This window comes from Hyla sarda, chromosome 2 (assembly GCF_029499605.1).
Source record: "Hyla sarda isolate aHylSar1 chromosome 2, aHylSar1.hap1, whole genome shotgun sequence".
Classification (NCBI taxonomy): Eukaryota; Metazoa; Chordata; class Amphibia; order Anura; family Hylidae; genus Hyla; species Hyla sarda.
This window is the reverse complement of record NC_079190.1, coordinates 260143893-260168684: the sequence shown is the minus strand read 5'-3', so window position 1 is coordinate 260168684 and position 24792 is coordinate 260143893. Positions and strand designations below refer to the sequence as shown.

Sequence of the window (24792 nt, the reverse complement as noted above, 5' to 3'; positions counted from 1 at the left end):
AAAGAGGCCGGGTAAGAGGCAAGGGGCGCTGTGATTGGCCCCTGCACGGCCCCAAACGCGCGCACAGCGCTGATTGGCGGCTCATTTTGCCCTGCTGAAGCACTTATGCGGCTGGGTGGGCGGAGCTAACATCCGCTGGGCCGCCGAAGAATACAGCGAGACATAGTAATGGCGCCTAAAGAACTTACTAAAGAAGTCTTCAGAATGTAGTCTTCAGTCAGCGTTGTCACCTGCAGCAAGCCAAGCTCATAGCGAGGCGAACAGGGAGGTAGGGGGACCCGGACCCATGAGGTACAACCCCAAGCGCTGACCGTTGGCGAGAGGGGGTTAACAGTACATCCAAGATGCCTGCCACCTCTCGCAATGGGGAAACAGTGAACCGCAGTTCCTGAGTCCCCACCTGAAAACAGAAAGAAAAAGGAATAAAGCACGAACACATTCCCTAAACCTAAAAAATAAAAAATATGAGACCTGGTCTGGAGAACACCAGACCAGTGTCCACCTCCTTAAGACACTAAGCAAAAACTGAATTGCTCAGTGGCCTGGAGGCGGGTATATCCTGCTGGGAGGAGCCGACTTTTTGGTTACCATAGTGTCAAGCCTCCTAGAGACAGCAGCATATACCCAAGGTCTGTGTCCCCCCAATGGAGCTGATAGAGAAATTAGTTTTTCCACCCACACATATGTTAGACTAAGCACACACTTCTGCCACCGCATTAAATAAAAGTGAACTTCAAATCCGAGTGGTGAGGTACATTTATCAACTTCTTGCAGCACCAAGTTTATGAACATTGTGCACCATTTAAATAAATTTGACACAGCTCAGCACATTTTTGCAAATAAAATAGTCTACAAAACAGTCCATGGCACAACTACAATCATAAATTCACACCATCTCTTACATTAACAAATAAATTAAATCTGTACTGTATTAGTGAGACATGTACAATGTAACGGTTATGTAACCAGTGTAATTCAAAATGGGAACTTCTGGGGAAGACATTTTCCTTTACATATAACTTATTCTGAAGAGCCATACAGAGAATGAGCTCAAATAAAAACACCCTCAAATGGACAGGCCCAGAATCAAGGCGTCACGGATGGTAGACAAACAGAAGTTTACTGGATCAAGAATTTATTCATAATGCAAGGCTGTAAATAGTCAAATTTTTACTCTTACCCCAATGCAAACATACAGAGATGTAGCACATCTTCATTACGGAAGTCTATGTAGAATACTGCTCCTATTGAAATATTAAAAATAGTTGTATACAAATCAGCGTCGGACTGGAACTAAAAACAGCCCTGGCACATAATCCCTACTAGTTCACATATAACTTACCCCCCTTCATATCATACAAAAACAGAGTGACAAGAGGCGTTCAATGAATAATGCAGCAAATTTTGCTTTACTTTATCACAACCCTTTTACCACTCCCTTACAGGCAATGTCAGAATTTTCATGCTGCTTAAACCACAGGTAACATGAAATGGGCAAGAGCTCACTTACCACAATAAACTATGAGAAATCATTAAAAACTGTCAAGGAACTGTCCTATACAAATATAGGGAGAAATCTGTGAATCAAGCTTAGAAGGGAGGGGAGATATATGGCCTGACTGAGTACATTAGAACTGTAGTGGTTGTGGAGCATGAAACCCTCGACAGGTTCCCGTTAGAGTGTTTGCTGCAGTTGATAAGGTGTAAATCATTGTAACTAAATGATTAAACACACCAAAAAATTCAGTCTGAGTGAATATAGCATATATATATATATATATATATATATATACACACATACATACACACACATGGCTGTAAATGTTGGCACCCCTGAAATATTTCAAGAAAATGAAGTATTTCGCACAGAAAAGGATTGCAGTAACACATGTTTTGCTATACACATGTTTATTCCCTTTGTGTGTATTGGAATTAACAAAAAAAGGGAGGGAAAAAAAGCAAATTGGACATAATGTCACATCAAACTCCAAAAATGGGCTGGACAAAATTATTGGCACCCTTAATTTAATATTTGGTTGCACACCCTTTGGAAAAAATAACAAATCAGTGGTTTCCTATAACCATCAATAAGCTTCTTACACCTCTCAGACGGAATGTTGGACCACTCTTCCTTTGCAAACTGCTCCAGGTCTCTCTTATTGGAACGGTGCCTTTTCCCAACAGCAATTTTAAGATCTCTCCACAGGTGTTCAATGGGATTTAGATCTGGACTCATTGCTGCCACTTCAGAACTCTCCAGCGCTTTGTTGCCATCCTTTTCTGGGTGCTTTTTGACGTATGTTTGGGTCATTGTCCTGCTGGAAGACCCAAGATCTCGGACGCAAACCCAGCTTTCTGACACTAGGCTGTACTGTGCGACCCAAAATCCGTTGGCAATCCTCAGATTTCATGATGCCTTGCACACATTCAAGGCACCCATTGCCAGAGGCAGCAAAACAACCCAAAAACATCATTGAACCTCCACTATATTTTACTGTAGGTACTGCTCTTTTCTTTGTAGGCCTCATTCTGTTTTCGGTAAACAGTAGAATGATGTGCTTTATCAAAAAGCTCTATCTTGGTCTCATCTGTCCATAAGACGTTTTCCCAGAAGGATTTTGGCTTACTCAAGTTAATTTTGGCAAAATGTAGTCTTGCTTTTTTATTTCTCTGTGTCAGCAGTGGGTCCTCCTGGGTCTCCTGCCATAGCATTTTATTTAAATGTCGACGGATAGTTTGGGCTGACACTGATGCTCCCTGAGCCTGCAGGACAGCTTAAATATCTTTGGAACTTGTTTGGGGTTGCTTATCCACCATCCGGACTATCCTGCATTGACACCTTTCATCGATTTTTCTCTTCCGTCCATGCCCAGGGAGGTTAGCTACAGTGCAATGGGTTGCAAACGTCTTGATAATATTGCGCTCTGTGGACAAAGGCAAATCTAGATCTCTAGAGATGGACTTGTAACCTTGAGATTGTTGACAGTTTTCCACAATTTTGGTTCTCAAGTCCTCAGACAGTTCTCTCCTCCTCTTTCTGTTGTCCATGCTTAGTGTGGCACACAGACACACAATGCAAAGACTAAGTGAACTTCTCTCCTTTTTATCTGCTTGCCGGTGTGATTTTTATATTGCCCACACCTGTTACTTGCCCCAGGTGAGTTTAACCCCTTAAGGACCACGGACGTATGCGTATGGCCCTGCACCCTGGGTCTTAAGGACCAGGGACGTACCCATACGTCCCAGCAAATTTCGCATCCCGCCGCGCGGGTTGCGAAACCGGACGCCTGCTGAAATCATTCAGCAGGCGTCCGAGGCAAACGCCGAGGGGGGTCCTGAGACCCCCCCATGTCGGCGATCGCAGAAAATCGCATGTCAATTCAGACATGCGATTTTCTGCTATTCCGGGCAGATCGGGTCTATGGTGACCCAATCAGCCCCGAAAATAGTGATGATCTGACCTGTCAGTGACAGCCCAGATCATCTTGCAGGGTAGGAGTGAGGTTGCAGTGCTGCGATCTCCTCCTATTCCCTGCCATTGGTCAGAACTGATTCTGACTAATGGCAGAGCAGGACAGTGGGTTGGGGGGGGGGGGGGGGGGGGATGAAAGGGAAAGTAATGTGATCTTTTCTGTGGCAACCACTAGGAAGGCCAAACTGCAACTCCCTGCATGCCCAGACAGTCAAAGGCTGTCTGGGCATGCTGGGAGTTGTAGTTTTGCAACATCTGGAGGGTCACAGTTTGAGGACAACTGTTACAGTGGTGCCCAAACTGTAGCCCTCCAGATGTTGCCAAACTACAACTCTCAGCATGCCTAGACTGCCCAGGTATGCTGGGAGTTGTAGTTCTGTAACATCTGTCCCTTCAGATTTTGCAATTTTCATGAAACTTGAAAATTGCTGCTCTACTTTGTTGCCTTCAAATTTTTTCAAAAAGTAAAAATATGTCCATTTTATGATGCCAACATAAAGTGGACATATTGTATTTGTGAATAAAAATAACATTTATTTGGAATATCAATTTTCCTTACAAGTAGAGAGCTTCAAAGTTAGAAAAATGCAAAATTTTCGAAATTTTCATGAAATTTGGGGATTTTTCCCCAAAAAAGGATGCACGTAATGACGAAAACTTACCACCAAAATAAAGTAGAATATGTCACGAAAAAACAATCTCAGAATCAGAATATTCGGTAAAAGCGTTTTAGAGATATTAATTCTTAAAGTGACAGTGGTCAGATGTGCAAAAAACACTCTGGTCCCACAGTGAAAATTGGCCTGGTCCTTAAAGGGTTAAAGGAGCATCACATGCTTGAAACAATCTTATTTTTCCACAATTTTGAAAGGGTGCCAATAATTTTGTCCAGACCATTTTTGGAGTTTGGTGTGACATTATGTCTAATTAGCTTTTATGAATTAGTTCCAATACACACAAAGGGAATAAACGTGTTACTGCAATTCTTTTCTGTGAGAAATACTTAATTTTCTAGAAAAACTTCAGGGGTGCCATATATATATATATATATATATATATATATATATATATATATATGTAAAGTTTATAAACACCACTATTAACTCATGAAGCAAACTAAAATTGGAACATAAAAACAATCACACCATCAGGGACAGGCATTGCTTTTTCAATCATGGACAAGCGTACACTGCCTAAACAGAAGGACTAATACAACCAATAATAGCGCCATACAGTGACCATATAGTGGTCAGATACCAGGTTTTCAGTGGGGATCCTATGAGAAAAGGGGCAGAGAGGTGCCCTTCTATGGTGGTTGTGATAACCCCCAAGCAGACACTTCTAGGGAAAAAAAAATATGTAAATTTTACCTGCAGATATAGAAACAGTCGTAGACACGATGTAGTTAACACTTGCAATCAGTGCAGAATCATACAATTGGGATGCTTGGGACAGAAATCTGTATGTAGACACCAAGTCCTCATGTGAGTCATTTATTTCAGAATAATTATAATAATGTAAAAAAAAAAAAAAAAATTATATATACTCTCCCTGATATTAACAGCACCCTATAAATTCTAAGAAAAATTTCTATATGGATTTGTTTGTTCAGTGATTTTTATTATTATTATTTTGCATTGCATTCAAGTCATTTATAAAGCTGAAATGTGGCTCCTGTAATAAGTAGTATAGCCAACCTGCTATCTTTCCTACAGATACAAATCATTTGCACAATCTACTTAAACTACAGAACAATCCTGACTAGCTGCATCTTGGAATGAAAGTTTTCATACAACTCAGTATATACCTAAGGACTGTGCTAACACCTAACAAAACTCCTTGTAAATTCAGTTTAGCAGAACTAACAACCTAATTATCTTTTCTGTTACAATAGTATAATATAAATGCATTAAAGTAGTTTTTTTTGTATAGTACTTACGATGCTTGTGCAATAGCAGTAGCAACCATACACACAAACATAATGTAGAATATGGGATATCCCAGTTGCATGGTGCCCTGAATAGAGACAAGGATCATACCAGCGAGTGCCTTCACTGTGATAACTGTTGTGGACCCTGGAGTAGAATGCCACAAGAAATATGATGGTTACATATTTTACAGTACATATAGAGTGTTTCATAATATACATTCCAGTTCAAGAGGCATTCCTATTATATCATATCAGGTTTGTTAACATGGACCCTTGTTCAAATATTGAACAAAAAAGTAGTGCTTGTACATCCACACCCTTCTCTGTGTTCTGTTGTGTGCATTGTGCAGCAGAATCCCATTAAAAACAATGGGGGGCTGCTGCAACATCATTTCTAAGCAGAATTTGTATTCTGGATTTTGCTTGGAAATTCTGCCATGTAAATGGGGCCTTACTTTGAGAAGCACTGACTGATTGCATGCTGTTAACTGTAAGATGCTGCCTAGTTGCTGGTGAAGTGTTTCTTGCATAGACCTTGTGTGCACAAATCTCCATTATAGTACATCACAGTTTAAAGGATTACTCACAAACTATAAAGTGGTGGCATGTTGCTAAGATGATCAGTGTGCATCCAAACTCTTGGACTCTCACCAATTCTGAGTATGAAGAAGTGGCAGTACATTATTATGGGGCAGTCGTCTTCCTGAGATTTTTATACAACATTTAGAGATATGCTTTACAGCAACACCACTGACATAGGCAGCAATAGACCAGAAGGGACCATACTGACTTGTATGGAAGAGTGTTCTAGGCATGCTCTGTGATCAGTACAGAGGTCAATGTGCAGGGATAAAAAGAGGCAGAGCTCTGACCATCAACTATTGTGAAAGGCTGGATTTAGTCTTATCTGGAGTCACCTGTCATTGTAATCCTGTCTATGATAAGGAGGACACTGCTGAAAAGTTTTCCCTACATTATGGACATCCAGTGGTCAGGAACAAGAGAAAGTTGAATTGGAGATAAGCCTGGTGTGGGGAAGTGATGTACCTCTATCTGTGGTCAATATGATTTAGTACAATCTGGGACATTATTTAGAGGCTACTGGCATCTTGTAGAACTTCTGCACTATTATAACAAGGGACTAAGCTCATTGGCTAACCTTAGCCCAGCATTTAGGTAATATGATTTGTGAAGAGGCAATAGTATATTCAGGCAAAGCCTATTGTTGTGCCTAGTGTTTACATCACGGAAATGGATGAGCTCCTTCTCATTTCTATTCTTTTTTGAGGATGCAACTGGAGACTGATAGCGTAAGCAGTGGGGACCATTATGAAAGAAGGATGGACATTACTATCATGTGTCCTTCCTGCATCTAATTGTTGATGTAATTTTGGTCTACTTGAAGGAGAGGGGACTTCGACCTTAGGATACTCATTGACCGCCAGACCCACTATAGTCTTCTCTTTGCCTTGCTTGCCAGCTAGGTGCTTTATCTGTGCTATGTCTATGTCATTTTTATGCTTTGTATGCCATTTTGTGATATAGAGTGGAATAGTGTAGACAGCTTGTATAACTTTTGTAATTTCTCTCCATTTCTGTCTCTGTTCATAACCCCTGATGAACCGTACTTTTATCTATGTACGGGGAAACTCATTGGGTATAAAGTAGTGGGGATTGACCCAGTAGAGTACTCTGGTATTAGAGACTCTCTAATCTGAATGACTTATTACTGTTTGTAATTTTGATATATAATAAAAATTAAATTTTTAGCTATATGTTTTTGTATTCTTGAGCTACATTAAAGTCCTCATCTCATCATTAGGGCTTAACCTGAATGTGCACATCTTAACATCATATAATAAAATATATAAAATAAAATAAAAAAGCAATTACCTAACAGCGCAACCAGCATTAAAATGATGAGCAAATAGTTTGCATTCTTCTGTTTGTAGTAATAAAGCAAGGAACAGAAAGCAAGAATTTCTACCAGCTACAAAGAGAAATAAAAATTGTTAATATATTGTGTAAAAACCATTTAACCCTCATTCCCCAGCACATCTGCAGATTACACTAACTAGATTATATATTTATATAGTCAGGGCCGTAAATGTTGCCACCCCCTGAAATTTTTCTAGAAAATGAAGTATTTCTCACAGAAAAGGATTGCAGTAACACATGTTTTGCTATACACATGTTTATTCCCTTTGTGTGTATTGGAAATAAACCAAAAAAAGGTAGGAAAAAAAAAGTAAATTGGGCATAATGTCACACCAAACTCCAAAAATGGGCTGGACAAAATTATTGGCACCCTTTCAAAATTGAGATAAAATAAGATTGTTTCAGGCATGTGATGCTTCTTTAAACTCACCTGGGGCAAGTATCAGGTGTGGGCAATATAAAAATCACACCTGAAAACAGATAAAAAGGAGAGAAGTTCACTTAGTCTTTGCATTGTGTGCCTGTGTGTGCCACACTAAGCATGAACAGAAAGAGGAGGAGAGAACTGTCTGAGGACTTGAGAACCAAAATTGTGGAAAAATATCAACAATCTCAGGGTTACAAGTCCATCTCCAGAGATCTAGATTTGCCTTTGTCCACAGTGTGCAGCATTATCAAGAAGTTTGCAACCCATGGCACTGTAGCTAATCTCCCTGGGCATGGACAGAAGAGAAAAATTGATTAAAGGTGTCAACGCAGGATAGTCTGGATGGTGGATAAACAGCCCCAAACAAGTTCAAAAGATATTCAAGCTGTCCTGCAGGCTCAGGGAGCATCAGTGTCAGCCCAAACTATCTCTAGACATTTAAATGAAATGAAATGCTATGGCAGGAGACCCAGGAGGACACACTGCTGACACAGAGACATAAAAAAGCAAGAATACATTTTGCCAAAATTAACTTGAGTAAGCCAAAATCCTTCTGGGAAAACGTCTTGTGGACAGATGAGACCAAGATGGAGCTTTTACGTAAAGCACATCATTCTACTGTTTACCGAAAACGGAATGAGGCCTACAAAGAAAAGAACAGTACCTATAGTGAAATATGGTGGAGGTTCAATGATGTTTTACTGCCTCTGGCACTGGGTGCCTTGAATGTGTGCAAGGCATCATGAAATCTGAGGATTACCAACGGATTTTGGGTCACACTGTACAGCCCAATGTCAGAAAGCTGGGTTTGCGTCCGAGATCTTGGGTCTTCCAGCAGGATAATGACCCCAAACATACATCAAAAAGCACCCAGAAATGGATGGCAACAAAGCACTGGAGAGTTCTGAAGTGGCAGCAATGAGTCCAGATCTAAATCCCATTGGACACCTGTGGAGAGATTGTAAAATTGCTGTTGGGAAAAGCAATAAGAGAGAGCTGGAACAGTCTGCAAAGGAAGAGTGGTCCAACATTCCAGCTGAGAGGTGTAAGAAGCTTATTGATGGTTATAGGAAGCGACTGATTTCAGTTTTTTTTTCCAAAGGGTGTGCAACCAAATATGTTAAATGGGCACGGTCATGAAATATTATTTTTGATATGTTGTAGTACTTAAGTACTACAACATATCTCTAATATACTTTTATTTAAAAAAATGCTTTTAAAACATTTTAAAAGCAATTTGAAATTCGGCAAATAGGGGGCGCCCTCCTAGTGGCCGAATGCAGTGCGGAGTGACGTCACTGCAAAATTCCGACTGATTCCGGCAGGGCATCAGTCGAAATTATGCGCAGGCGCAGTAACAGCCAGGGCTGCGCATCGGCTTCCCGTACTCGACGACGGCCCTGCTGCAAGGTGCGGGTGGTGCGGGGGCGCTGCTGCAAGGTGTGCGCGGGGGGGGGGGGGAGATGGGGGGCGCTGCTGCAAGGTACCGGGGGCGCTGCTGCAAGGTACGGGGGGGGATGGGGGGCACTGCTGCAAGGTACGGGGGGCGCGGGAGGGTGTTACTCACCGAGCGGCAGGAAGAGGCTCCCCTGCACCCGCCCCTCCCGCATCGGCTCCTAGCTCACTCCTTCCCCCATGAAACTCCTGTCCTGGGTGCCTCCAGTTGTTTTACCACTACAACTCCCAGCATGCCCTGACAGCCAATAGATGTCAGGGCATGCTGGGAGTTGTAGTGGTGAAACAGCTGGAGGCACCCTGTTAGGAGAACTAAGGGCGGAAGTGCCGGCCCCAGCAGGCATCAGTGACATGGTGCCTGCTGGGGAAGTGTGCCTGGTAGTGAGCACACTACCAGGCAGACTAAATGCAATTTAAAAAATAGTAAAAAAAAAAATAAAGGCAGGGAGGGTGTTAGGGATAGAAGGGCAATAGGCAGGGACAGAAAAAAAAAAAAAAAAAAAAAACATGATGGTGGGAGCTACCCTTTAAGGGTGCCAATAATTTTGTCCAGCCCATTTTTGGCGTTTGGTGTGACAATATGTCCGTTTGCTTTCCCCCCCCCCCCCCCCCCCTGCCTTTTTTTGGTTTAGTTCCAATACACACAAAGGGAATAAACATGTGTATAGCAAAACATGGGATACTGCAATCCTTTTCTGTGAGAAATACTTCATTTTCTTGAAAAATGTCAGGGGTGCCAACATTTACGGCCATGACTGTATATATGAATGTAGTGTTTATTAAAATGTTGCTATAACAAGTCATAGAGAATCCCTTACATTCATAAAAACACAATGTTAAAATTAAAACATAATAGGAGGCAACAGTATATGTTCCTTGTAGATTAAACTAAGCGGCTTGTTGTGTCAACTCTACAATGTTATTAATGCCTTGTACTAATCCCTTGTACTTACTAATATATCACGTAGATGCAGTACTTACCATGTACAGCAAGAATGGCCAGCTTACTAAATGTCTTACGATGTTCTCTCCATTCATCTTCTCATGGCTGTTGGGCCCAAACGTTATCAGCAGGTACGTGCCAACGACAGCTAAACCACAACCTATAAAGGACAAGATATAACGTCCTTTTGGAGGACAGAAGAAGAAGACATGTATAGAAATCAGAGGGGGCCAGATTAGTGAACATGCAGTGAAAGTTACATGATCATAAAATCAGTAACAAATCATTGAATTGAAAAGTGAAAGTGATATTGTGCAGAAAAGGAAGGGAAGAGTTGTGCCGAGATAGATGCAAGGGGCCCATAGCAGCCAAATAGTAAGTCTTGTTTCTCAGAAAGCCACTGAAAGAGCAATAGGCAACTGCTCCACTGTTCCTTTTACTAGTTTTGTAGGGAGAGATAAATAAAAACGACCAGCGCTCAGAGGACATCAGTAAAGGGATGGGGGAGAAAGGGGATATACATGTATAGGTGCCTGATGAAGGAGGTAGCGTAAGCCCTTGTAACCTCGGAAACACGTTGCAAATAAATTTTGTGAAGAATATATGCCGCATCGTCCTGCTTTATGACGGACCATTCTACTCAAAGGATATTACATGCCAACTTGGAGTTTTTTTTTCCTGCAAATATCGCTGCATCCCCCCCAATGTGGAGTGAGTTAAAACTGATACATGCATATCCCCGTTCTCCCCCATCCCTTTACTGATGTCCTCTGAGCGCTGGCCATTTTTATTTATCTCTCCCTATATTATCTGTACGGATACACGTGGAGTCTATCCAGATCTAGACCCTGACGCTCTCCAGCATTGATTGGATACCCATTCTGGGGGAGGAACATCTCTACAACAGAAATACATGTAATTATATATACCAACGTGGCCTTGAGGTGTTTGCGGTGGATCCCTTTGGATATAGGGCCCACTGCTCACACCGGGCGAGTTTGTTGGTTTTTCTCCATATTGCTTTTATCATTGGTCCAGATTGAAGCGCTCCCTTTTATTTTAATTCCTTTGTTTCTATTTTTACTAGTTTTGATCATTTTTCCCAAAGTTGTTTTTAAAAGGGACACTAAATCTAGAAATTAATAAAAATGGCAGGTTTCTTTGTCATGTGTCTAATGTGTGTGTGGGTGTAGGTATTTAAGTGAATGTATCACCTAGATTATGTTTTTTGCACCAAATATTTAAACATGTTATTTTTTCTAATCGGTTTCTATTTTCTAATTGTATTTTCTTTTACAGTGAAACCTCCAAAAAGACCACCCCTAGACCTCTTATCTGAGACCACTTTTTCTCCCATTATAATATATGGAAGCTACCCCTCCATGAGCAGACCACCCACTATCCTACAAAAGACCATTTCTTTGGGAAAGACGGAGCTCAGAAATTCAAACAGGAGGATACTTTTAGAAAGTGTACAGTTCAGGATGTGTCAAGCCTAATAGTAGGCTTAGTGGCCGGGATAAAAACTGCAGAATTTCATTTTATAATACAGATACTAAAATAATAAATATGTTTAAACATAAATACCTGGCATTTGGTCTTACATAGAAACATAGAATTTGTCGGCAGATAAGAACCATTAGGACTATTTAGTCTGCCCAATATTATGAATACTATTAATAGTCCCTTGCCCTATCTTACATGAAGGATAGCCTTATGCCTATCCCATGCATGTTATTCCTAAACATAAACATATCTGTGCTAGAAACAAGGGCCAGATAAGGCCCAGACTTTCAGGGCTATAAAATGCTGGATTAAAGGAATCGCGAGGTATGTGAAACTTTAAAGTCTCTAAAAGAATAAAGTTGTATTTAAAAGGTGAAGAATAAAGAAATGATGATTAAGAAGAAAATCAATGCCTATTGCCATGCCAAAGCCTTTGCCCACATAGCCCTTTAACTGCTGCAGGAAACAAACAGTCCTTGTGCAATCAGTTGTGTCCAGACCGGATCATTGTGTACAGTATTTCACCATAAAACAAGAGCTGACACACTACACATACTGTCACATAGTCTAAAGTCATGAATTATTACCTCTGTGCTTCTAAGGGAATAGTCATCATAAGAAATCACTAAACACAATATTCAGATGCAGAAAACCAAGCACAGTTCCAGGGTTGGATTCATGGTGGGTGTCTATTATGTGCAAGTGTTAGCAAAGCAAACAGAACATTATCTGCTAGAATTTTTCTTAGCGGTTTAGTTAACTTTATCATGAAATTAAAAATGAGCAGATGCCTCAAAATACATTGCCACTTTTACATCATGCCAAGTAGAATCACCCTAAATTGCATTAAAAAGAGTTTGTTTTTTCTATGGGGGGTGGTCTTCCGAAAAAAATGGCCACTATTTATAATGTATGGTGAGCTGAAAATCTGTCGCACAAAATCTAATTGAGAAAAAGGGTGGTCTTCTTAAAGAGGTGAGATTTTACTGTAATACTAAAAATTATGTGGGTGGCAGGTTGTGGAACTTTTATTAACCTGTGAGGCTGTATTCAGGTGGGAATATATAAAAAAAAATTAAGAAAATAAAAAAAGAAGCTCTACTACAGGCAGCAAAACACTAGGGGGGAGAATTATTAAAACCTGTTCAAAGGAAACGTAGCTGAGTTGCCCATAGCAACCAGTTTATTTCTTTCATTTTTGAAGAGGCCTCTGAGAAGTGATCTGATTGGTTGCTATGGGCAACTCAGCAACTTTTCTTTTGAACAGGTTTTAATAAAGCTCCCCCTAGGACACTCTAAAGGGCAGGGGTGTGGAAAAAAAAAAAAACAAAAAAAAAAACAAAACAAAACAAAAAAAAAACTTGTCTATGGGACTAAAACGGAGCACAATCTACGATCCACTTGTCCTGGTACATAAAATAAATTTCAACCAAAATAGTCTGTAAATAAGGTCTTATTTAACAGAAAATTTATGGATAGGGCCCCTGATAAGCAAGTCTGCCCCAATAAATAGGTAGTCCCCCCCACCCCTTCAGGTAGGTACATTCCCTCATCAGGTAGGTAGGCATGTAGGGCTCCACTGGTATGTAAATAGGGCCCCAGATATATATATATATATGTCCCCCCAGCTGGTAAAAAGGTAGCACTCCCAAACAGAGCCCCAGATAGAAATGACCCCCATTAGGTAGAGCTCCCCCCAGTAGGTAGACAGACCTCCAGATAGATATCACCCCCATCAGGTAGGGCTACCATTTAAACAATTATACTCCCTAAGTCAGAGCTTTCAAAACATTTCATGGTGACGCCCTTAAATAGTTTGGTGACACACTCCTTGCTATACTGCCAATTGCATGCATCGTGTTGCGTGTCGACAATGCACAATGTAGTACCAGTATCATCATTAGAAAAGCTGCTATCATCCTGTGCCAGTTCACCCTTTATCACACCCTGTGCCACTATATTCCCCTTCTCTGATGCTCCCTTTTCCATTCTATTTCACCCCCCCCCCCCCCCGTGCCATTCTGCTTCACCCTCCCTTCCCCTCCTTTGCCATATCATTCACTGATTCACCAAACCCCCTCCTCCTGCTTTTACCTGCCCCCCGTCCCATGTGCCCTCCGGCAGGCTCCCTGGCGCATCGGTCCTAATGGAGGTGCGTGCGATGAGTGACGTCATAGCACATGCCTACACCGGGACGCTGACGTCCTGCGCGGCTCGCTATAGGCTGCAGCATACAGCTGCAGTCTACAGGAGTTTAGTGACGGGGTGAGAATGATTGCCCCATTATATGCAAATTCCTCAGGCGTTTAACTCTGCTAGCCTGAAGCAGGGCTAAATGCCTGAAGAATTTTCCTGCCCGTCGCCCAGAACTGCATGTCCTGGGCATTGGGCGATACAATTTCCACGTCCCTGGAGGGGTTGTCCAAATTATTTAAAAATGTCATGCTAAAATAATGTATGGGTATACAGGCACGTCATCACAAGAGCCATGTAACAGGCAAACAAAGGCAACATGGAGGACTAGAGTGTGTGGCACTAAAAGCAGTGTATAACTTCATTTTTTTTTATTTCATTTTAACACAATCCCAAGCAAGGGGGATTTTTTTTATATAATTCAAATAACCCCTTTAAAGGGAAACTATCACCCCTTTCATGCTGCCTGAGGGCAGTCCCTGGCAGTCCCATCAGGGCAGTCCCTGGCTGTTTCTCCCCACCAGCTTTGGGTGCAAGTAATAGTCACTGGGAACAACCCCAATGACTCATGATTTAGAATGAAATCAATGACATTTATTGTGTTGTATATGTGTAACTGACCAGGAAACATGACATGGAGAATTAGATGACTACTAAAACATTTCCATATTGCAAATAGCTGCCTGTAGCAAAAACAACTATTGCAGATGTGAGAAAACAAAATATTAGGTTTTATTTTAATCATCATGCACAGAAAAAATAGAAAATGCACCACAATCTTTGAGATTTATTGTTGTAATATGTTAAAGTGGGTCAGGTCATCCTTTTTGGCTAGTCACATTTTGTTTCACCTACAGCACGTCTCCATACTGTCCTCTGAGTAGGGAGGTCTATATAGTAGGCTCAGTACCTTAGTATATATTACAGGATATTACAAAGATATATATCTAAAGGGATGTATTCTACATTGTGATTATCCGAGGACAGGCTCATTCTGACTGTAGACTGCATCTTTCAAGCAGGTTAGAAAAAAAATCATTTGTCAGCCGTACAACAAGCCATAATCTTGTGTAAGATGAGATGTGCAGCCGATAATAATGGAAGAAAGGGACTGCATTAATGAGTTTCCGATCATGTGCGTAGCCTTGTCCGCAAGATATTCCAGCCATATATAATAAACGAGTGCCGATCTATGAGATAAGCTTTCCTTTTGCGCACAGGTCCAACCATGTAATGCATCCCTTAGGCTATAAAAGGATCTTCCAGATTTGTCTCTCTGGTGACAGATACTGTTAATGTGTTGCTGTCATTTTATAAAAAGAATTTTACATGTCACAGAGAAAGGTCAGACCCCCACTAATCAATAGGAAGAGTTGGGAGAAGCACGTAGCTGAGCGCTTCTCTCTGCGCTCCCTATCTCTCTGCAGGTAACAGACTCTAAAATACGTCTATGTAGCCCGTCTCCTGCAGTGAGTCAGGAAGAGAAGCGCTCAGTCACATCCCAGCGATTGTTGGGGGTCTGGACACTGTCTCTGTGACATATTATAATTTATAAAAAAAAAAAAATTTTTTAAATGACAGGGACAAATTAAAGGGGTATTCCGGGCAAAAACATCTTTTCTCCTATCGAAAAGATAGGGGAGAAGATGTCTGATCGCGGAGGGCCCGCTGCTGGGACCGCCCCCCCCCCCGTGATCTCGCTGCAGCAGTAGCTGTGTCTGTAGTTTTGGAAACCTCTGGGCTTCTGAGACGGGGATGTGACGTCACGCCAAGCCCCCTCCATTCATTTCTATGGGAGGGAGCGTAACGGCCGAAACACCGATGTTTTTGCTCGGAATACCCCTTTAAAGGGGTATTCCAGGATTTTTTTTTATTTGACTATGCTACAGGGGCTGTAAAGTTAGTGCAGTTCATAATATAGTCTCTGTACCTATGTGTGACGGTTTTCTCACAATTCTTATGTGATTTTCACCCCAATATTTATTTTTAACAGCATACAAAATGACTGTTGTCTCAGATTTTTCCCAGGTTGCAATGTGGCCGAGACCTGACTCACTAGTCATCTGATGACAGGGAGCCTGTCTGCTTCAATGGGTGGAGTGATCGCTTGGTGGGAGAGAGATCAATCTGCAACTAATGCAACAGCTGTAGGCACCCTGATTGAAAACCACAGGTCTTTTGAATGGATGCAGCTCATTTATGTTTCAATGGGTGGGGTGGCTGATGTGTGGGAGGGAGGAAAATGGAATTATGACATTTGTAGGCAAAAAAGAAAACTCAAACAGGAAATACCAGTTCACAAAAAGCTAGCCACAGTGTTATGGTAATCTCACAACATAGCCATTTAGCCCCAAGACAAGAGTAGATCCTTCCTGAGCATGTCCATTACTGCCTGCCAGGTACATACTAAATCACCTTATGGTGGAGAACCCCTTTAAATGACAGACAACTGTGCTTCAAATGTCACAATTTAACCAATACATAGTTTATTTTAGTAAGGAGATGTATGTGTATTTATTATGACACATTCATTAAACTGGTACTCCAGTGGAAAAATTTTTTTCAAAATCAACTGGTGCCAGAACGTTAAACAGATTTGTAAGTTACTTCTATTTAAATATCTTAATCCTTCCAGTACTTATCATCTTCTGTATGCTTTTTGAATTTCTTTTCTGTCTAACCACAGTGCACTCTGCTGACATCTCCATATCAAGAACTGTCCAGAGCAGGAGAGGCTTGCTATGGGGATTTGCTCCTACTCTGGACAGTTCCTGACATGGACAAATATGTCAGCAGAGAGCACTGTGGTCAGACACAAAATAAATTAAAAAAGAAAATAACTTCCTCTGCAGTAAACAGCAGCTGCTAAGTACTGGAAGGAATATGATTTTTAAATAGAAGTAATTTACAAATCTGTTTAACTCTCTGGCACCAGTTGATTTAAAAAATTTCACTGGAGTACACCTTTAAAATAAAAGTTTCAGGAATGTTGTAAAAAGTAAATGAACTCAGTACTCACTTAGGAATTCCTTAGGTTTCCACTTTTCTTTAATAAATATAATGCCTATAATTGAGCTTGCTGTAAAAAAAAAATTGCATTTCACATAAATTGTAGCTCACAGACTTCCCACATAAATACAGAGCTCCAAACCCTCTGCTTCCCTTTACACAGCCACATCTTTACATGATAAAATGACTGACTGCAGTCACCCCCAGAGGGAGCTCTGGCACTTAATGCCTACATTTATACAGTGAATTAAATTAAAATAAAGCTAGACAGTAAACACTTACAAATATGCTAAAAACATACTATTAGATTATGTACGGCACACAGATTGTTGTGTGCTGACATCTCTTTCTCCTGGAATGCTGAGGTATAGCACAAAAATTCATGTTGGATAGGTGTGAACCTTAGTTTAAGGGGGATTTCATGAAAACCCACTACTAAACCCTATTCCGCTCCATGCGATAAAACAACAAACAGTCACATACTTACCTACCCGCTCCCAGCGCTGCAGATGCAGTCATATCTTCTGGTCCCTGCTACTGTGTTGTTCTTCCATCTTCTAGTGATGTCTTGCTAGGCAGTCAGCTAAGCAGGTGCCACCAGTGGATGTAAAAATAACACAGAAGTAGGAACTAGAAGATAAGGACAGCTGCAGCACTGGGGGAGCAAGGGAGAAAAGTATGCGGCCACTTGTAGTTTTACCGCATCAGGGAGGCATAGGGTTAACTATGGAGTTTTAATGGCAAACCTCTAAGCCTGCTGAATTCCTTAACTTTCCCCTGACAGGAAGTTACACAGGTTTCGGTATTACTGTCTATATAATAGGCTGGTATTATTCCGGCACAGAAGGACTCATGAATAAATCATTTATAGTTAGCTACAAAGCCCACACATATACAAAACATTTTGTAGCAGTTTGCATATTGAAGTCTTTAGTTTGAATGAGGTCTGAAGACAGAAAGTGTCATACTCTATAGTCTTTAGCATATTCTATAATTTATAAACACCATGACATATACACAAGAATAGCAATAACTAATGCATACTCCGGCCCAAGAGATTATAGAAGTATTAACGTTCTTGTCTAAAGTACTTACCTATGAGAGAGACAGCACTGAGAGGCACAATAAGAGACAAAGGGGCAAAGGCATAGGATGAAAACACTGCTGTCTCGCCCAATAAAATCAAAAACAGACCAAGCCACCATGTCTTCGTTTTAAAGTACGAACGAGGGTCTTTGGATCCAGACAACCGCACATGGCTGTATTTCTAAGCAAGAGACAAAGTGGTTTGTTTTAGTGTTTCTTCTGATACACTTCATGCATAATGAAATATTCCGACATACTGTATATGCTCGAGTATAAGCAGAGTTTTTCAGCACGATTTTTCGTGCTGAAAACGCCCCCCCCCCCCTCGGCTTATGCTCGAGTGAACTCTCCGCCTGTCAATCCCTTATCAGTGGTCTTCAACCTGCGGACCTCCAGATGTTGCAAAACTACAACTCCCAGTATGCCCGTACAGCCATCGGCTGTCCGGGCATGCTGGGAGTAGTAGTTTTGAAACATCTGGAGGTCCGCAGTTTGAAGACCACTGCGGCCTTCGTCATCATCCAGACCGCCCCCCCTTTAGTTTTCTACTCACCTCCCCTCGGTGGAAAGGAAGGGTGAGCTGGTCCGGGCCATCTATGCTGCAGGGTCCGTCTGGTGGGGAGGGTTAGTCGTTCCGGGCTGTCCATCTTCACCAGGGGGGGGGCCCATCTTCTCCACTCCAGGCCCCGCTCCGGACTAGTTGCCTTGACTACGACACACGCGCATGAAGGTCCCCGTGTGTCGTCGTCAAGGCAACGTCACTACTCCGGGGCCAGGCCAGGAGCGGAGAAGAGGGCCCCCCCCGGTGAAGATGGACAGCCCGGAACGACTAACCCTCCCCACCAGACGGTCCCTGCAGCATTGATGGCCTGGACCAGCTCACCCTTCCTTCCCACCGAGGGGAAGAGAGTAGAAAACTAAGGGGGGGGGGGGGCTTGTCTGGATGATGACGAAGGCCGAAGTGGTATGCTGGAAGTTGTAGTTTTACAACATCTGGAGGTCCGCAGGTTGAAGACCACTGGCATTGACAGGTGGTGATGATGAAGGGGGGGGGTGTGGGATGATGACAGGGGGATAATGACAGGCGGTGATGATGAAGGGGGATGATGACAGGAGGTGATAATGACAGGCGGTGATGATGAAGGGGGGATGATGACAGGGTAATGATGAAGGGGGGGGATGATGACAGGGGGGGGGGGATGATGTATTTCCCACCCTAGGCTTATAGTTGAGTCAATAACTTTTCCTGGATTTTTGGGATGAAATTAGGGGCCTTGGCTTATATTCGGGTCGGCTTATACTCGAGTATATACGGTACATACGATAACTGAGACATGTAATAGAAAACCCATTTGGAAAACCTAACAGTTATTTACTAACACAACCTCATTTCATTACAATGTATTATTTTATGTAAAAGGCAAACCTATGCAACTAGTAGTTTTTACCCTATAAGATCTGTCATTCTCCACAAATATGATACAATAGCAAGACTTCGCTCACAGCAGAGCAAATGCACGGACATAAATGACATGCAGCAAACCACACTTCAAGTTTCTATGCCACCTGTCTGCCCACTCGTTATATACCAGTGCTGCATCTACCAAAAATAGTAGTTATCCCTGACCCACTTCACGCTGGCTTGTGAGCTAGAAGGGATGGTAAGTGTTTTGTATAAACACAACAATGCATTACATGATAGGCAACATAGGTGGCTTTTCTATGGGAGAACGTGCTGGATCGGTAGATGGATTATACTATGAGCTGAGCCTTACAGCATAATGTTGTGGGGCCCCATGACTGAAACCTGTTGAGGGGGCACTGTGGCTATATTATAAGGTAATCTAGTTGGCTACTTTTTGGTATACTTTATGGTATCTCTGTTCTTGAACAAGGAGAAAAAGAAATTACTGCATAAAGTGCACACCCAAAAAGAAATGGTAAATAAACAATAGCCTTTATTATATAAACTAGCACATACATCACACCCCTGAGGAAGTCACCATGGAGTGACGGAACGCGTGAGGTCCTGGCTGTCCTGTCCTGCACTTTTACCCAGCTGCTCCTCCATCTGTGGTTTGCTATTATGATTTCATTTTCTATTCATTATTTTTGTGCACTTTGGGTATTATTATTGGTATATATTTATATTCCTTTGCTTAATGTATATATTGTGCAACTGGAGTAGCAGCTTTCTTATTGTCAGCTATTGCAGGACAGGTTAGTGGGGTTCAGGGCTCCTCCACATGTTGTGGTCTGCTCATTTTTGAGCGTTTTTAATTGTTTTTAGATATCTCTGCCGTCTCACTTATATTCTATGTATGTGCTAGTTTATATAATAAAGGCTATTGTTTATTTACCATTTCTTTTTGGGAGTGCACTTTATGCAGTAATTTATTTTTCTCCTTTTGCTGTATGAATATGGTTTTGCTGCTAGTAGCACCCCTTGCATATATTTCATGTTAGGTTGAACCCCCTTCCTTCTTGTTAAACATCTCTGTTCTTGTCTACTTTGATCAAGATGGAAGTAATTCCATGTAAAAGGAATACCATGAATAAGGCGTTATCCTGGTACTAAAGATGGAATGGTGATGTTTACCATGTGTTTTTTATCCTAGATGACACTGAGAATGGCATGTTTATGGTACATGACACAATATGAGACAATGACTGACTTTCTATAGAATCATCAACAAAGTGACTAAATAATTTATTAACCCCTTGACACAAATGGACGTTCATTAATGTCCATCTGTGGCTCCCGAGGTATGACGCACACTCAGCAGGTGAGCGCGCATCATACCCGGTTGGTCCCGATTGCTATAGGCAACCAGGACCCACGCCTAATGCTGGATATTGCCGATCGGGCTGATGTCGTGTATTAACCCTTTAGACGTGGCGATCAAACTTGATTGCGGCATCTAAAACAAAAGTAAACACTGCTGGTTAGCTCAGTGGTGCTGTTCGGGACTGTTGCGGAGAAATCGCGGCATCACGAACAGCTTGCAGGACGCGAGGAGGGTCCCTACCTGCTTCCTCACTGTCCGATCGCCAAATGACTGCTCTGTGCCTGAGATCCAAGCAGGAGAAGTCGACGATAACACTGATCACCATTCTATTGCATGGCAGTGATCAGTGTAGGAAATCAGTGTGTGCAATGTTATAGTCCCCTACCACTAAATAATAAAGTGTTAATAAATGTGATTTAACCCCTTCTCTATTAAAAGTTTGAATCACCCCCCTTTTTCCCATAAAAAAAATAAAATAAAAATAGACTGTGTAAATACAAATAAACATGTGGTATCACCGCGTTCGTAAATGTCCGAACTATAAAAAGGGGGAATTATGACTTACCGATAATTCGGTTTTGCAATCTCATTGTGGTGCTGATGTGATGATGATATGAAAATATATAGTTAATTAAACCACACAGTCAATAGCGTACATGTGAAAAAATTGCAAAGTTCAAAATTATTTTGGTCACTTTTTATACTATAAAAAAAATGAATAAAAAGTGATCAAAAAGTCCGATCAAAACATGGTACCGATAACAATTTCAGATCACAGCGCAAAAAATTATCCCTCATACCGCCCCTCATATGGAAAAATAAAAAAGTTATAGGGGTCAGAAGGACATTTTTCAACACATAAATTTTGGTGCATGTAGTTACAATTTTTTTTTTGTAGTAAAATAAAATCCAAACTATATAAATTGGGTATCCATGCGACCGTATAGACCTACAGAATAAATATAAGCCGCAATTTTTATATTTCACTGCGTGGAAAATGGCTTTTCTTTTTCTTCTCACAAAATGGCTTTTCTTTTTCAATTTTGCCCCACAAGTAATTCTTTTCTGGTTTTGCCATAGATTTTGTAGTGAAATTATTAATGATATTACAAAGTAAAGTTGTTGGCACAAAGAACAAGCCCTCATATGGCTTTTTGGGAGGAAAATTGAAAGTGTTATGATTTTTAGAAGGTGAGGAGGAGAAAACAAAAGTGCAAAAATGAAAAAAAAAAAAATCGCCAAAGAGGGAAGGTGTTAAACAAAAGAAAAAATAATAATGTAGAGGTACTTCCATATTGTAAAGTACACTTATGACTCAGAACAGCTGGTACATTTTATCACTGTAGTGAATGACCTGGCACTGATAAAATGTAAGATTTTCTAATGACACAATTCACAAGGAATGATCTGAAGCAATAAAGTACACAAGAACAGACATTTCCTGGTTTCCTGGCACACTACCTGCCTGTTTCTATATAACCCATTCTTTGGACGACTGTAAGAGCCCTTTAATATCAATAGTTATGATTTACAATGCACTCTAGACCAGTGGTCTCCAACCTGCGGACCGCCAGATGTTGCAAAACTACAACTCCCAGCAAGCCCGGACAGCCAACGGCTGTCCGGGCATGCTGGGAGTCGTAGTTTTGCAACATCTGGAGGTCCGCAGGTTGGAGACCACTGCTCTAGACTTTATTCTGGCAACAGGAGAACATGGAAAACAACAGAAAAACATTAAAACTGAATACACATTGGGGGGACATATTGAAAAACTACTGTAATTTCTGTTACAGCATCAATCACTTTTTTCCCCTCACATTTTCAAAGGTCCTTTGTGCTGCTTTGAAAATAAGAGAGAGTTCATTTTTGCACCACTTACCGTATATACTCTAGTATAAGCCGACCCGAATATAAGCCAAGGCCCCTAATTTCACCCCAAAGACCCAGGAAAAGTTATTGACTCGAGTATAAGCCTAGGGTGGGAAATACATCTTCCCCATGTCATCATCAAGACCCCTATCATTAACACCCTCATCATCATCACCCTGTCAACATCCCCCCTTCATCATCATTACCCTGTCATCATCCCACACCCCCCCCCCCCTTCATCATTACCCAGTCATCCTCCCCCCTTCATCATTACCCTGTCATCATCCCCCCCCCTTCATCATTACCCAGTCATCATCCCCCCCCTACAGCATCATTACCCTGTCATCATCCCCCCCTTCATCATTACCCTGTCATCATCCCCCCTTCATCATCATTACCCTGTCATCATCCCCCCCTTCATCATCATTACCCTGTCATCATCCCCCCCCCTTCATCATCATTACCCTGTCATCATCCCCCCCCCTTCATCATCATTACCCTGTCATCATCCCCCCCCCTTCATCATCATCATCCCCCCCTTCATCATTACCCTGTCATCATCCCCCCCTTCATCATTACCCTGTCATCATCCCCCCCTTCATCATTACCCTGTCATCATCCCCCCCTTCATCATTACCCTGTCATCATCCCCCCCTTCATCATTACCCTGTCATCATCCCCCCCTTCATCATTACCCTGTCATCATCCCCCCCTTCATCATTACCCTGTCATCACCCCCCCCTTCATCATTACCCTGTCATCATCCCCCCCGTCATCATCATTACCCTCTCATCATCCCCCCTTCATCATCATCATCATCATTACACTATCATCCCCCCCTTCATCATCATCATCATCATCATCATCATCATCATCATCACACTGTCATCATCCCCACCCTTCTTCATCATTACCCTGTCATCATCCCCCCCTTCATCATTACCCTGTCATCATCCCCCCTTCATCATTACCCTGTCATCATCTCCCTCCCCCCCCCCTTCAGCATTACCCTGTCATCATCCCACACCACCCCCTTCATCATCACCGCTTGTCAAGGTCTGACTTAACAGTGGTCTTCAACCTGCGGACCTTCAGATGTTCCAAAACCACAACTGCCAGCATGCACGGACAGCCATCGGCTGCCCGGGCATGCTGGGGGTTGTAGATTTGAAACATATGGAGGTCCGCAGGTTGTAGACCACTGCCTGGGCCTTTGTCGTCATCCAGACCCCCTTCCCCCCCTCCCCCCTTTAGTTTTGTACTCAGCTCCGCTCGGCGGGACATTAGGGTGAGCTGGTCCGGGCCATCTGTGCTGCGGGGACTGTCCGGTGGGGAAGGATAGTCATTCTGGGCTGTCCATCTTCTCCGGGGGGGGGGCCCCTCTTCTCTGCGCTTCGGGCCCGGAATAATGACGTTGTCTTGACGACGACGCACAGGGACGTTGCTACCAGCTCCCCCTAACGTCCCGCCGAGCGGAGGGGAGTACAAAACTAAAGGGGGGGAGGGGGTCTGGATGATGACGAAGGCCCGGGCAGTGGTCTTCAACCTGCGGACCTCCAGATGTTTCAAAACTACAACTCCCAGGATGCAGGGAGTTGTAGTTTTGAAACATCTGGAGATCCGCAGGTTGAAGACCACTGAGGGCGGAGAGTTCGAGTATAAGCCGAAGGGGTGTTTTCACCACGAAAAATCGTGCTGAAAAACTCAGCTTATACTCGACTATATACGGACATTTTTTTTGGGGGGGGGGCGACACAAAATTGCAAAGATTTGCGTCAAATCGTAAACCCCGAAAAAATTCTAATGGAAGAATCTCTTTTTATTAAACATTTGGAAGCATCTCACCTCACGTAATGTTCCATGATTACTATTGGCCAGACAAGCGATAACTGTGTGGATGAAACATGACTAGTGTACTTTGAATATCTGATAGAGACGTTTCTGCACCAAAATTTCCGTGCGAAGTGCAACATTTTTGACACAAGTTTTAAATATATGTCCCCCATAGTGTTTAAAGTGTCCTCTGGTGTATGCACAAGGAAAGTTCTCAATGCATATGTCAAATGTAGGCCCTCAAAAGTCCTTTTGGCTTCTGTTCAACCACTTACATAATTCTAATATGCATAGCACTAATCATTGTTTTCTGCTATGTACTTCTCTGGTCTGCTTGAAGGC

The 24792-nt window shown here is 42.1% G+C and overlaps 1 protein-coding gene across 5 annotated transcripts in view; it reads right to left on the bottom strand.

Moving 5' to 3' along the window:
* NIPAL3 (NIPA like domain containing 3) overlaps positions 1–24792 on the bottom strand; it is a 53159-nt gene that overhangs the window by 9918 nt on the left and 18449 nt on the right. For 4 of the 5 annotated variants that reach the window (XM_056557047.1, XM_056557049.1, XM_056557046.1 and 1 more), the window contains exons 4-10: positions 17969–18140; positions 16884–16943; positions 10204–10349; positions 7296–7392; positions 5412–5547; positions 4843–4931; positions 1181–1244 (exon numbers count right to left, since the gene is read on the bottom strand). In XM_056557047.1, the coding sequence (XP_056413022.1) occupies positions 1181–1244; positions 4843–4931; positions 5412–5547; positions 7296–7392; positions 10204–10349; positions 16884–16943; positions 17969–18140 (764 nt within the window). The remainder of the gene's footprint in view (positions 1–1180; positions 1245–4842; positions 4932–5411; positions 5548–7295; positions 7393–10203; positions 10350–16883; positions 16944–17968; positions 18141–24792) is intronic. The other variant, XM_056557050.1, reaches the window with a different exon arrangement.